The sequence below is a fragment of the Artemia franciscana genome, chromosome 6 (assembly GCF_032884065.1).
Source record: "Artemia franciscana chromosome 6, ASM3288406v1, whole genome shotgun sequence".
NCBI classification, from domain to species: Eukaryota; Metazoa; Arthropoda; class Branchiopoda; order Anostraca; family Artemiidae; genus Artemia; species Artemia franciscana.
In genome coordinates, this window is record NC_088868.1 from 5,526,524 (window position 1) to 5,540,498 (window position 13,975).

General features: G+C 31.8%; 1 protein-coding gene across 4 annotated transcripts in view; it reads left to right on the plus strand.

Annotated features, from left to right (window-relative positions):
• The window catches only part of LOC136027952 (deubiquitinase OTUD6B-like), a 65,549-nt gene that overhangs the window by 46,995 nt on the left and 4,579 nt on the right, over positions 1–13,975 (plus strand). For all 4 annotated transcript variants that reach the window (XM_065705426.1, XM_065705428.1, XM_065705427.1 and 1 more), the window contains one exon: positions 2,409–2,609. Coding sequence is in view for 3 of the 4 variants with exons in the window: in XM_065705428.1 (XP_065561500.1) it covers positions 2,409–2,609 (201 nt within the window). In the remaining variant the exon portion in view is untranslated. The remainder of the gene's footprint in view (positions 1–2,408; positions 2,610–13,975) is intronic.

The window sequence follows — 13,975 nt, forward strand, 5'->3', positions numbered from 1 at the left end:
TATATATATATATATATATATATATATATATATATATATATATATATATATATATAATATTCTATTTTTTTTGGGGGGGGGGGTAAGGATGGGTGGTAGTGAGTGAGTAACTAGGGTTTTATGAAGGATGATGTCTATCCATAGAAGTTTACTAGCTTTGGGCTTGTTTTTAATTTGTTTATCTAGTAAGAGTATTTTATATATATATATATATATATATATATATATATATATATATATATATATATATATATATATATATATATATATGCATATATATATATATATATATATATATATATATATATATATATATATATATATATATATATATATATATATATATATATATATATATATATATATATATATATATATATATATATATATATATATATATGTAAATTCCTTAAGTTCCCTAATCTGGAACCGTACTCTACTCTGTAAAAATTTAATGTAATGTTTTATAAATATAGTTTTTATTATTAATTAATTTTAATTTGATTAAAACATAAAATTAGTTGAATACCTGACATTAATTTGATTAAAATTGCCTGAAAAATTATTCAAGTGTTTGTCATCCTTAAACAGTATAATAAATAACCCTTCTTCGAACTAAACGGCCATCAATCATAGTATTGTCAAAAATTGGTTTTGCCATTTTGGGATTACTGTCTTGAAATTAATTTTAGCCATAGTTCGAAGCGATCATGCTTATGTCCAGAATCCATCCTTACCGGTTATTCACGGTTATAAACGTTTATTTACTCTGATTCTTACCATTTATGTTTTTGAGGAAAAAGTCTTTCCGTGAAACATTTAAGTTTCATTTTTACTCTCTTTCATAATCACGAAAGAAAAGAGAATAGAAGCTAAGGTACTATCTTTTAACATTCTAACACCTGAATGATGAAAGCTTAGACTAAATTGGAAATCATTCAAGCTGTAAAATAAAATTTGGACGTAGGGAAGTCGGAGAATACCCCGTCTAAGTGACCGGGCTCTCCTGATTAAATAGAAAATGGTTGCCGAGAACATGGAGACTTTGGACAAAACTGAAACAAATTTAATTTTAGCCGTAGTTAGAAGAGATCACGGTCGTGTACAAAATTCGTTCTTGTTGGCTATTTACGGTTAGAATAGGTTATTTATGCTTATTTTTACAGTTTATTTTTCATAATTTATGTTTGTGGCGAAAAAGCTGTTCCGTGAAAGATTTAAGTTTTATGTTTACTCTGTTTTGAGTAATACGAAATTTTAAATCTGTCCTTTCGTTAAGGATATGACCTATTGTCCACTCTGGTTAAGTCATTTCTGAATAATATAAAGTTGATTCCAGTCATGTCATCTTTAAAAAATCCTCTTTCTGATAATTTTCCTGCATACTATCTATATCCTCGTCACTCTAACACTAAAAAGTATATGAATACTTTATTTGAAATTTTTGAATTTAGTATAAAAAATAAAAATAAAGCAAAAAAGTCTAGATACCCAAGTCTTAGAATAAAGAGTATCCCCTCCAAGGAACCACACTCTCCTTGGTTAATAGCAATATGGTAGCCTAATACATACCCCCTTTCGTGTATAATATGTGTATTATTGAATTTATTTATATTTCGTTAAATGCCTGTTTCATTATTTTTTGTTATTATTAGTTATTTATGGTATGATTTTCTCCCTTGCCTTTTTAACAAGTTTGTTGATTTTCATTTCTCTTTTTTCTCAATATGGTATTATTGATTTAGTTGTTTAATCATTACCGTGCTTCAGTTGTTTAATAATAGATTTTAATAATATTTTCTATTTTCATTATTAACTATATTATTGTATATTATATAGTCATTTCATAATAACGATATTTAATTGTTCAATTATTATTGTAGTTATTTAATAAAAATTAATCATTAAAAAAATGTATTGAATTGTATCCACATAGTATCAGTATATTGCAAATCATCTCGTCGGCGGCTACTCAGCAAAATAGTTGTAATAATTGTTTTGTGTTTACTACATCCAAACTAAAATCTAATTCCAGGTTCTAAAAAAGGGTAAAGGATACGGCATTAGACTTTACAGTCCCTACCGGCGGTGCTGATCTCCGTTTCTTAGCCCTTCATCCAGGAAGCGCAATAGGGGGTTGGGGTCCTACCATCATGTGCTTTCGCACACCCTTCCTGTTTACCTTTCCCAGATTTCTCCAGGTACCCATTTAGAGCTGGGTCGACTCGGGCTAAGCTTACAGAGTCATACCACTGACCCCCGTCCCAAACTAAATAACTCGTCACAACTGGGATTGAACCCGTGCCCCTTGGACACAGAATTACCACGCCAACCACTCAACCAACTGTTAATATTTTCCTTTTTTGTTTATTTGTAAACTTTGATATTTATAATTGATTTCTTTCAAGCTTTCAGACCCGGTTGATCTTAAGTGGTACCATTATCTCGGTGGGTTCTCTTCATTTTGCATCTACTTGGTCAGTCTTGGGTTTGTTGTAAGAACTGTTCCTCTAAGGATGTACTATTCTGAAGTCAAAAAGGATTTCCTTCTAGTTTATCAAGGAAGATCGCCTCTAAAGAAAGTCATAGTCAGTTGTAAACCAGGACAGGTAATAATCTACCTTTGCAATAACTTTATTTATTTTTTATCAATTATTTGTAAATTATTCATTTTATATGTTTCATTATATACTACTACTAATAATAACTCACTGCAGCACCAAGCCGCCTGAGGCCAGCACAGCTACGCACGCTCCTCCTCCAGCCTAATCTATTAAAGGCCTCCCTCTTTACTTCCTCCCAGGAAGTTCCCATTTCCTTTATATCTTTAATTATGACATCCTCCCAATTCAGACAAGGACGACCTGCTTTCCGTGTAGCCCCAGACGGTTGGCCAAAAAGGACAATCTTTGGCAATCTGTCATTCGTAGAACGTGGCCTAGCCATCTCAACCTTTCTTTCATTATAGCCTTAGAAGGTGGGATTGAACCACATTTTTCGTACAACCTACTGTTTGAAATACGGTCAGTCAGCCTGGTACCCAGTGCAATCCGTTGGCAATTTCTCTGGAAAGCATCTAGTAAATTTTCATCTGCTTTTCGGAGCGCCCATGCTTCAAAGCCATGTTTCACCGCTGTCATCACTAGCTTCCAATATATAAAATAAAAACTCAACTGTGTCTATTTATTATAAAATAAACTAATTATTTGCATAACATATATTATAAGATAACTAATTTATGCAGTAAATATAAAATTTATCGTATAAAGCTATTTATTTTATCATTATTGCAATAAATTTATGCTACATTTTAATAACTTTCAATAAAACTTTTCAATAACTTTCGATAAAAACATTTTCAATAACTTTCTTGAATCTGAATCAACTTGTTGGATGTAGTTTAATGGACCACGAGAAGCAGGAACTGTCGACATTTCAGTTGCCTTGTCTTTGGAATGGTGTGGAGTTTATCCCCTGACCATATGGCAGCTAGGATTAAACCTAGGATTAGCTAGGCAGCTAGGATTAAACCATATGGCAGCTTATATTGCCAAGTAGATATAAGTATATAACCATATAGTTATAGCCAAGTAGATATCAATCCTCAGAGGCCTTATAGCCAAGTAGATATCAATCCTCAGAGGCCTTATAGCCAAGTAGATATCAATCCTCTGAGGCCTTATAGCCAAGTAGATATTAATCCTCAGAGGCCTTATAGTCAAGTAGATATCAATCCTCAGAGGCCTTATAGCCAAGTAGATATCAATCCTCAGAGGCCTTATAGCCAAGTAGATATCAATCCTCAGAGGCTTTATAGCCAAGTAGATATCAATCCTCAGAGACCTTATAGCCAAGTAGATATCAATCCTCAGAGGCTTTATAGCCAAGTAGATATCAATCCTCAGAGGCCTTATAGCCAAGTAGATATCAATCCTCAGAGGCTTTATAGCCAAGTAGATATCAATCCTCAGAGACCTTATAGCCAAGTAGATATCAATCCTCAGAGGCTTTATAGCCAAGTAGATATCAATCCTCAGAGGCCTTATAGCCAAGTAGAAATCAATCCTCAGAGGTATCACAGGGTTAGAAGAAGGTAGATCACGTATTACCTGCAGACGCGTTTTGTTTTTGACTTTTAATTCCATTGTGTTGATAATCATAATAATTTGTCATTTCTTGTAATCGGTGGTGTAGTTTTGTGAAAACCCTGGTAGGGGGATTTGGAGCTGATTTTGCAAAATCAAGTGAAAATGACGGTAAAAAATGAGCCATAGAGTACCATAAAGGCAAAAATATACTAAAGAAAACTGACCCGTTTCTTTGGATACTTGAATTATGCAGGTCTATCTTAGTTTTGACAATATTTTTGAAGAAACTAAATTTCAGCTGGGCGGGGAAACTGGATTCTGGGTGGTGCAAACTGGGGTCTAGAGGGGACAGTTGTTCCCATGCCGCATCGCAAATTACACCTCTGCTTGTAACATAAAAAACAGAAATACTAAAGCAATTTTTTTTTGTTTTATATTTGACAAATTAAGAACAGGTAGATTATCTTTATATCCTCCGTTGAGAATTTTCTCTCTAATAACTGTTGGTGTCATCTGGCGCTAATATGGAGAAGAATGATCCCCAACGCCATCTAACATTTTGCAATCTATTCCTTTTTTAGCCTACCTCAAAGCCCCCTCCATTAGCAAGTCAAGCGATACTGTTCTGGCTCAGTGAATACTGACTGAAGTGACACCCAAGCAAGCTAGTGATCATAGAAGGCACAGAACAACTGAGTCATACGAACGCATATGACCTATTGGTCGAACGCGTCAAACCCCAAACAACAACAACAACAACTGTTGCATACTTGTCTGTCGGGAACTTTAAGATGTAGGGAAGGATAGAAAAAACAGAAGTTTGTTACCAGTTTACTGTCGGGTTAAGGTCAAAGAGCCTACTTGACCCACCAAAATTCTCTTCAAGCTAAACGTGGCTACTTTGGTCGGACTTAATTTTTCAATTAAATAATTAATTAATTAATCAATTAAAAAAATTATATACAGAGTAATTTTTGAAAAAAGAGTTCATTATTTACAGAGAAATTTCAGTTTCTATCCTGTCAAACTGTTGATTTGCTACAGGGTCGTAATCTGCTAGGGTGCAACTGCCCCTCCTGACCTCAGTTTGCCACCCCCCCCAGACACACAGCTGAAATTTAGTTTTTAATTTTTTTTTTTTCAAAACTAGATAAGCCAGCATAATTCGAGCATCAAGAAAAAATGGGTCAGTTTTTTTTAGTATATATTTCCCCTTATAGTACTGTTTGGCTCATTTTCTTTTTTTACTGTATTTTCACTTGATTTGGGGAAATTGGTTCCAAATTTGCCCCCCTCGCCTCCCGGTATATGTCCAAATTACGCCACTGGTTTGGTTTCAATTTTTTTTTTACTTTTTAAACAGTTCTTTAAATAAATTTTTGTATCTCTCTACTACACCTCTTTTGTCTTACTTTTTTCAGAGCAATTTGACAAGAATTAAGGTTATTAGCATTATCAAATTAACTGAATCACGTAAATTAAAAACTTACTCATGACTGAAAATAGCTTTTGAAAAAAAAAAAATTAAAATAAGAGAAATTTCAGCTCTTGTCCTATAGATTACAGGTTTATCCGATTTTCTTTGAAATTTTGTACTTTTTTTGAAGTCATTAGGCGCTATCCATTATTTGTTGCTAATAGTTTATAGTCCGTAATTTCCTGTGCTAAATAGCTGTAATACAACCGAATGGGAAAATAGCCTGAGGTCTAGAATAGCCGTAAGCTTGCCATTACGTTTATCTTGGCTATACAGAAAGTAACTTACGAGTTTGCCGTTAAGAGCGTGAGTTGCGATGGCCTTTCTTTGTTATCTGATGTCTACTGTTGATTTTCATCCAGATTTGGCAACAATTAACTAGTATTGCCTTTAGACTGTTAAAACATTCATTACTCAAAATATTAATGAATATTACATTAAGAATCAGATTATTGATATTTCAAAAACTAGAGATAATCAAATTTGTATTTTCATAAATATAAATATTTTAATAATATACTCCCCTCTTCATACAACAATATTTTTTCCATGAATAGTCATCTCCATAATCATGGCACGCGAGGAGCATTGAATTCTGGTGCACCAATTTAGAAATACAACTAGAACTTCTTTTGTAATAAGAAGTTATGCTCCCTGCGTATGGGATATATGACTGGTTTCAATACCCAAATGCAAGTCATCTGGTAACCTTCAAGGTCGTAGCGAAAAGATTTGTCCTTGCAAAGGAATAGTAATTACGTGTGTTTTATGTAAGTTAGATGGTTGTTGTAGGATGTAGGTAAGATAATTTTACATTAGGTAAGATAATTCTATTTGACAAATACATACAGAACATATTTCCTGTACCTGCTAAGAAAATCTTAAAGGGCTTGTTGCTTGTTTAACAATGTTGTAAATATATGGGTCCCACTGAAAATCATTAGAAATTGTGACACCAAGAAGCTTAACATGTTTCACTAGCATTTTGCTAACATACAGAACATATTTCCTGTACCTGCTAAGAAAATCTTAAAGGGCTTGTTGGCAGCAGGTGAGAGTCTTCCATTCTACATATTCTAAAAATACTATTTTATATTATTCTACATAATAATATTCAAGTCTATAAATGATATGAAGTAGGATGTTGAGTAGATTGCAAGCAATTAGGAAAAAGACTGTTCGTCGTTTTTGTGATTTATATTATTATTATTTATATATTACAAAGACGCCCTCTAGGATTTTCTCTGTATGAGTAAATCCGAACATAAAATATGTTCTGTATGTATTTGTCAAATAAAATTATCTTATCTACCGTAAAATTATATTCAATTGCTTTTGTGTGCTTAGCGTAGGTGCCGTTAGACTCCTACGTCTGTGTGCTTAGCGTAGGTGCCGTTAGCGTAGGTGCGTAGGACTTTGCGAAGGTGCCGTTAGACTCAGCCAGGTTTTACTTTGTTCGCTGATACAATTCAAGGTAAAATCACTAATTAAATGTTTTATAAGATTGGGATCCATTTTAAATTTCAGTCTTATAACTAACTTAATTTAGTAATTTAGTCTAGTTGAAGATTTTTACTAATTAATATTAATGAAAATATTCATAACCAATATTAATTAACGTTAAACTAATTTAATTCACTAATATTAATTCAATAATAGACCGATAAAAAATGCTTAACATATTGATATTAATTTGGAAATTAATTAATAAATTGGTAAGTTGAGTTCATTTAATTTCTGGTATTAGTTTAGGATAAAGGAAAAAAAAGGCAGATCATTTTCCTATAATTTTGTGGTATAAAGTGTACATTTTTTCCATTGGTGTACTTCTGTGGCGTATTTTTGTAAGCCAATCAGGAAAATGTGGTATTAGGAGAGATTAAAAACCTGTTTTTTAGAATGTCATTGGTTCTCCTATGTGAGCTAGTAAATTTTCAGCTGTAAAATAATTAAAGCTTCATTTTCAACTAGTTGATTCTCCTTTGACTTCACTTTCTTTCTCTTCAACTTCCTCCTTCACTAGTTGATTCTCTTTCAACTTCACATTTCAACTCCATTTTTTTAAGTCAATATGGAGATTGAAACCCCTGTGAGTGACAAGGTGTTTTAACAGGCAGTTTCTCTGTGATTTGATTTTGTGTGGTGGTTTGACAATTTCTGGGGGACAAAATACCGCTTTTTGCAGACCTGATTGGCTCCCTGTGTCGATACACAGGATTGGCTCTCCTTATATTCCATCTAATTGGTTCTCCTTGTTTACCATTTGATTGATTGTTCTGTGTATGGCTCTCCTGGTTAGCTCTCCTTATATTCCATCTAATTGGTTCTTTTTATGTACCATTTAATGGTTGTTCTGTGTATAGCTCTCCTGATTGGCTCTCCTTATATTCCATCTAATTGGTTCTTTTTATGTACCATTTAATGGTTGTTCTGTGTATAGCTCTCCTGATTGGCTCTCCTTATATTCCATCTCACTGGGTCTCTTTATGTACTATTTAATTGGTTGTTCTGTGTGTGGCTCTCATTATATTCCGCCTAATTCTTTGTCCTGTGTTGTCTTTTAAGAAAGCATAACAAGGAAAAAGTTTTTCAATACCTTAACAAGATTTTACAAGGAGTTTCTCTGTGATTTAATTTGCTTTGGCCAATAATTTTGAATTTGTTTCTAACGGCACTGAAATACTGAAAAATTCTCGCCTGAGAAAGCTAAGGAAAGAACTTTTTTTTTCCAATTATTCGTCCTTTTTTCTAAATACTTTTCAAAGTTTATTTCTTGCCTTGCATCTGATGCTGAGTGTTTCTACAATATTATCGACTCCTCCCATACATTTCTTCTGTTTCATTATTTATTATCAAGACTAAGTTTAAGATATCAACTTCCCCAGATTGCAAATAAATATAAGCTATCTGAATAAGTAAGTGAATCACTGTCAATCTACATGCCTACATATAAATAATTTTAAATAATTTGAAAATCTCTTTATTCGACAGTAAAATACAAACAAATCTCTTGACGTTTCGGTCACATATTCGGTGACTGTCTTCAGCAGATAAACTGATAAAGAGTTTATCTTGTGATGACGGCCACTGTATATATGATCGAAATATCCAGAATTTTTTTTATGTGTTTCACTGTTGAAAAAAAGAATTTCCTAAGGAATTGTTATTTATACGCCATAGAAAGGCAATTTGCTGTTTGAAATTACCTAGATGTATGCATATAAGGTCAGATTTTAATTCTTTAATGGCGAGTCATATTGTATGGAATAAGTTGCCTATATCAGCTCGAAGGTGCCACTCATTTGGTTGGTTCAAAAATTGTTAAAAATTTTTTAACTTCTTAGAATCTATTTTCATCTGTTTTTTTCTTATACAATTATTATTATTCTATTGAAATATATTGAATCTACTTAATTGATTTAGTCTATTCACTCTGTTTTGCTTTGCTTTCTATAGTTTTTATTTTATTTATATATTTCTTTTTTTTCTCCTTTTGCTCTTCTCTCTATGAGTAAGTGATCTTTTTTTTCTGAGTAAGTGACTCGTTTGTCTTCCCCCTTTCTTTATAGGCTGATGAGCATTTGAGGGAATAGTAAAATATAATATTATATGTGTATTTTATGATGTTCTTTTTTAACAGCCTCTCTGTCTGCTTTTTACAAAATTTATGTATAGTGTTTTTGTTCACAAACGTTTATGGTTCTTTTTTAATTTTCAACTAAAATTTTTTGTTGTTGTTATATATAACAGCACAACAGCGCTTTTGTTAAAAAATGTTTTTGATTTTTTTTTTAATTTTCAAAAAAAAAATTTTGTTGTTGTTATATATAACAAGACAACAGCATTTTTGTTCAAAAACGTCTTTGAATTTTTTTTTTTTATTTCTAACAAAACAAAATTTGTTGTTGTTGTATGTAACAACTCATCAGCGTTTTTGTTCAAAAATATTTTTCATTTTTTTTTCGACAAAGAAATTTTTTGTTGTTATAAATAAAGTTAAAATAACCATTGCAGAAACAAACTCCGTAGACATCCAGATTTTATGTTACATTGCTTCGACTTATAATGCTGAGGCCAGAGTTGTTGGAATTGAGTCTCAACTTTTTAGACTCAACGGTTAATATTAGAAGGCTAATCAAGATACGTAAATAAGATGCAACCCCTCCTTCTCAAACCCCCTATTGGGTTAAGATGGTTTTCTGGCATCTATGTCTAACTCTACACTATTCTTACTTTTTGTGGTGAAAAAATTTTTCTGGCAAAGATGGAAACATTAGAACAAAGTACGTGTTTTGTAATCGAGGACTAACATTTTTTACATAGCTAAAGGAACGTACGAAGGTGGAAGCACGGGGCTAAAACTCATCCTTATTAATCCGGACTCTCTCAAAATTTATGGGCACTTTTGATTCAAATTATTATAACTACTACCACTAAAAACTCACTGCAGTACCAAGTCGCCTGAGGCCAAACCTCCTCTTCCATCCCAATCTATTCAAAGTCTCCCTTTTTAAACCCTCCCGGGAAGTTTCCATTGCCCTTAAATCTTTCTTTACGACAACCTCCTACTCCATTCGGGGACGACCTGCTATTTGTTTGGTCCTAGACGGTTTGCCGAAAAGGACAATCTTTGGCAATATTTCATCCTTCATTCGCAGAACGTGTCCTAGCCTACTCAACATTTCTCTCATTATAGCCCTAGCAAGTGGGTTTGAACCACATTCTTCATACAGCTTATTGTGGGAAGTACGGTCAGACAGTCAGGTACCCCAAACAATTGGTAGGCAGTTTCTCTGGAAATATCTCGCAAATCCACCCCCGTCTTTCGGAGCGCACGCGTATTCAGAACCATACTTGACCACTGTCATCACTTTGACTTCCTATATAGCTATATTTATAACATGACCTCATATATAAATTTGAGATGACGTATACATGACACAGTACTATATAGAAACGACATGACTAGTACTATCCTAAAGAAAGAAAACGATCAAAAATGGGGTTTTTAAAGGCCAAATTACTGAAGAAAACACAGAAATCGAATATTTCGAGAGAATAACTGCTTCTATCTCCAGCGCGAACAAAATAATAAAATAAAGGAAAAAAGTGCGGAAAATACAACAAAACCAATGAAAAAAATCGCCTAAAAATGAGATAAAATTCAATAAAAGACCGAAAACCCCATTTTTGATTGTTTTCTTTCTTTATGTTATCGCAGGCTAATGTGGTTTAAGAATGACAATTACTATATGTGACGAGTGCATAGCTATATCCTATTGTACGTAAATTTCATTTTTTTTTCATTTCATCAGTTTCTCTCGAAAATATCTCACAAATCCACCCTCGTCTTTCGGAGCGCCCTCGTTTCGGAACAATGCTGGACCACTGTCATCACTTTGACTTACTATATAGCTATATTTATAACATGACATCATATATAAATTTGAGATGACGTATACACGACACAATCTATCTATCTATATATATATATATATATATATATATATATATATATCTATCTATATATATAAAAATAAGTTGTCTGTCTGTCTGTGGATGTGTGGATCAGGTGACGTCACCTGAAAAAACTGGATCAGGTGACGTCAAAACTGAAAAAACTAAAAAAAGGCAAAAACTACAAAAAAAACTAAAAACTAATAAAAAAAATAAAAAAGCTAAAAAACTAAAAAAACTAAAAAAAGGCAAAAACTACAAAAAAAAACTAAAAACTAATAAAAAAGCTAAAAAACTAAAAAAACTAAAAAAAGGCAAAAACTACAAAAAAAACTAAAAACTAATAAAAAAAATAAAAAAGCTAAAAAACTAAAAAAAACTAAAAAAACTAAAAAAAGGTAAAAAACTAAAAAAACTAAAAAAAGGTAAAAAACTAAAAAAAACTAAAAACTAAAAAAAACTAAAAAAAAGGAAAAAACTGAAAAATAAGCTAAAATAAAGGTAAAAACCAATAAAAAACTAAAAAAAAAACTGAAAAAACTAAAAAAAGGCAAAAACTACAAAAAAACTAAAAAAACTAAAAAAAGGTAAAAAACTAAAAAAACTAAAAAATAAAAAATAAAAAAAAAACTAAAAAAAACGAAAAAACTGAAAAATAAGCTAAAATAAAGGTAAAAACCAATAAAAAACTAAAAAGAAAAAAAGGAAAAAACTAAAAAAAATTTTCATCTAAAAAACTAAAAAAAACTAAAAAAGGTAAAAACTAAAAGAACTAAAAAAGAAAAAAATAAATGACGACACTCAAAGAGAAAGCGACCAGGACAAAAGGAATGTTCGATTAGCAATCAACAAAGCACCGGGACACAGGGAGTATAAATGACGACCAGGACATAAGTAAAAAAAAAACTATCTATATATATAAAAATAAGTTGTCTGTGGATCTGTGGATTAAAAAAGCTAAAAAACTAAAAAAACTAAAAAAAAGGCAAAAACTACAAAAAAACTAAAAACTAATAAAAAAAAAATAAAAAAAAACTAAAAAAAGGAAAAAACTGAAAAATAAGCTAACATAAAGGTAAAAACCAATAAAAAACTAAAAAGAAAAAAAGGAAAAAACTAAAAAAAATTTTCATCTAAAAAACTAAAAAAAAAACTAAAAAAGGTAAAAACTAAAAGAACTAAAAAAGAAAAAAATAAATGACGACACTCAAAGAGAAAGCGACCAGGACAAAAGGAATGTTCGATTAGCAATCAACAAAGCACCGGGACACAGGGAGTATAAATGACGACCAGGACATAAGTAAAAAAAAAAATTAACAAAACTAAAAAGAAGGTAAAAACTACAAAAAAACTAAAAAGAAAAAAAAACTAAAAACTAATAAAAAAACTAAAAAATCTAAAAATCTAAATAAACTAAAAAAGAAAAAAAAGGGAAAAAATAAAGGAGAAAAACAAAACTAAAAAACGAATGTATATACAGACCGGTACACCGGGATACAAATGACGACCGGGACACAGGGAATATAAATGACGACCGGGACACAGGGACACAACTACACGGGGACACCGGGGAAACAGGGGGATGTAAATGACGACCGGGACACCGGGACAGGGAATGGTCGATTAGCAATCACCATCAACAAAGCTCAAGGGCAATCATTAGAATCATGAGGTATAGATCTGAATACAGATTGTTTTCCCATGGACCATTATATGTTGCATGTTCAAGAGTCGGTAAACCTGACAATCTATTTATATGCAAAGACAATGGGACAGCAAAGAATGTTGTATATTCGCAAGTTTTACGTAGTTAAACCATATATATATATATATATATATATCTATCTATCTATATTCACAGGTGGGACATAGGGACACAACTACAATGGCGCGTAACTATTATGGCGCGTAACGACTTACGCGCGCGGGGGGGCTTGGGGGGGGCGCGATGTGCCCCCACCAACTAGGTGTTGGGGTGGCGCGAAGCGCACCCCAACAGCTAGTATATATATAAAAATAAGTTGTCTGTCTGTCTGTGGATGGATGGATCAGGTGACGTCACCTGAAAAAACTGGATCAGGTGACGTCAAAACTGAAAAAACTAAAAAAAGGCAAAACTACAAAAAAAAACTAAAAACTAATAAAAAAAATAAAAAAGCTAAAAAACTAAAAAAACTAAAAAAAGGCAAAAACTACAAAAAAAACTAAAAACTAATAAAAAGCTAAGAAACTAAAAAAACTAAAAAAAGGCAAAAACTACAAAAAAACTAAAAACTAATAAAAAAGCTAAGAAACTAAAAAAAGGCAAAAACTACAAAAAAAACTAAAAACTAATAAAAAAAATAAAAAAGCTAAAAAACTAAAAAAACTAAAAAAACTAAAAAAAGGTAAAAAACTAAAAAAACTAAAAACTAAAAAAAACTAAAAAAAAAGGAAAAAACTGAAAAATAAGCTAAAATAAAGGTAAAAACAATAAAAAACTAAAAAAAAACTGAAAAAACTAAAAAAAGGCAAAAACTACAAAAAAAAACTAAAAACTAATAAAAAAAGTAAAAAAGCTAAAAAACTAAAAAAACTAAAAAAACTAAAAAAGGTAAAAACTAAAAAAAATAAAAATTAAAAAAAACTAAAAAAAAGGAAAAAACTGAAAAATAAGCTAAAATAAAGGTCAAAGAGAAAGCGACCAGGACAAAAGGAATGTTCGACTAGCAATCAACAAAGCACCGGGACACAGGGAGTATAAATGACGACCAGGACATAAGTAAAAAAAAAAGCTTGGGGGGGCGCGAAGCGCCCCCACCAACTAGGTGTTGGGGTGGCACGAAGCGCCACCCCAAGTTTTCTGTGGATCTGTGGATCGTGGATCAGGTGACGTCACCTGAAAAAACTGGATCAGGTGACGTCAAAACTGAAAAAACTAAAAAAAGGCAAAAACTACAAAAAAAATAAAAAC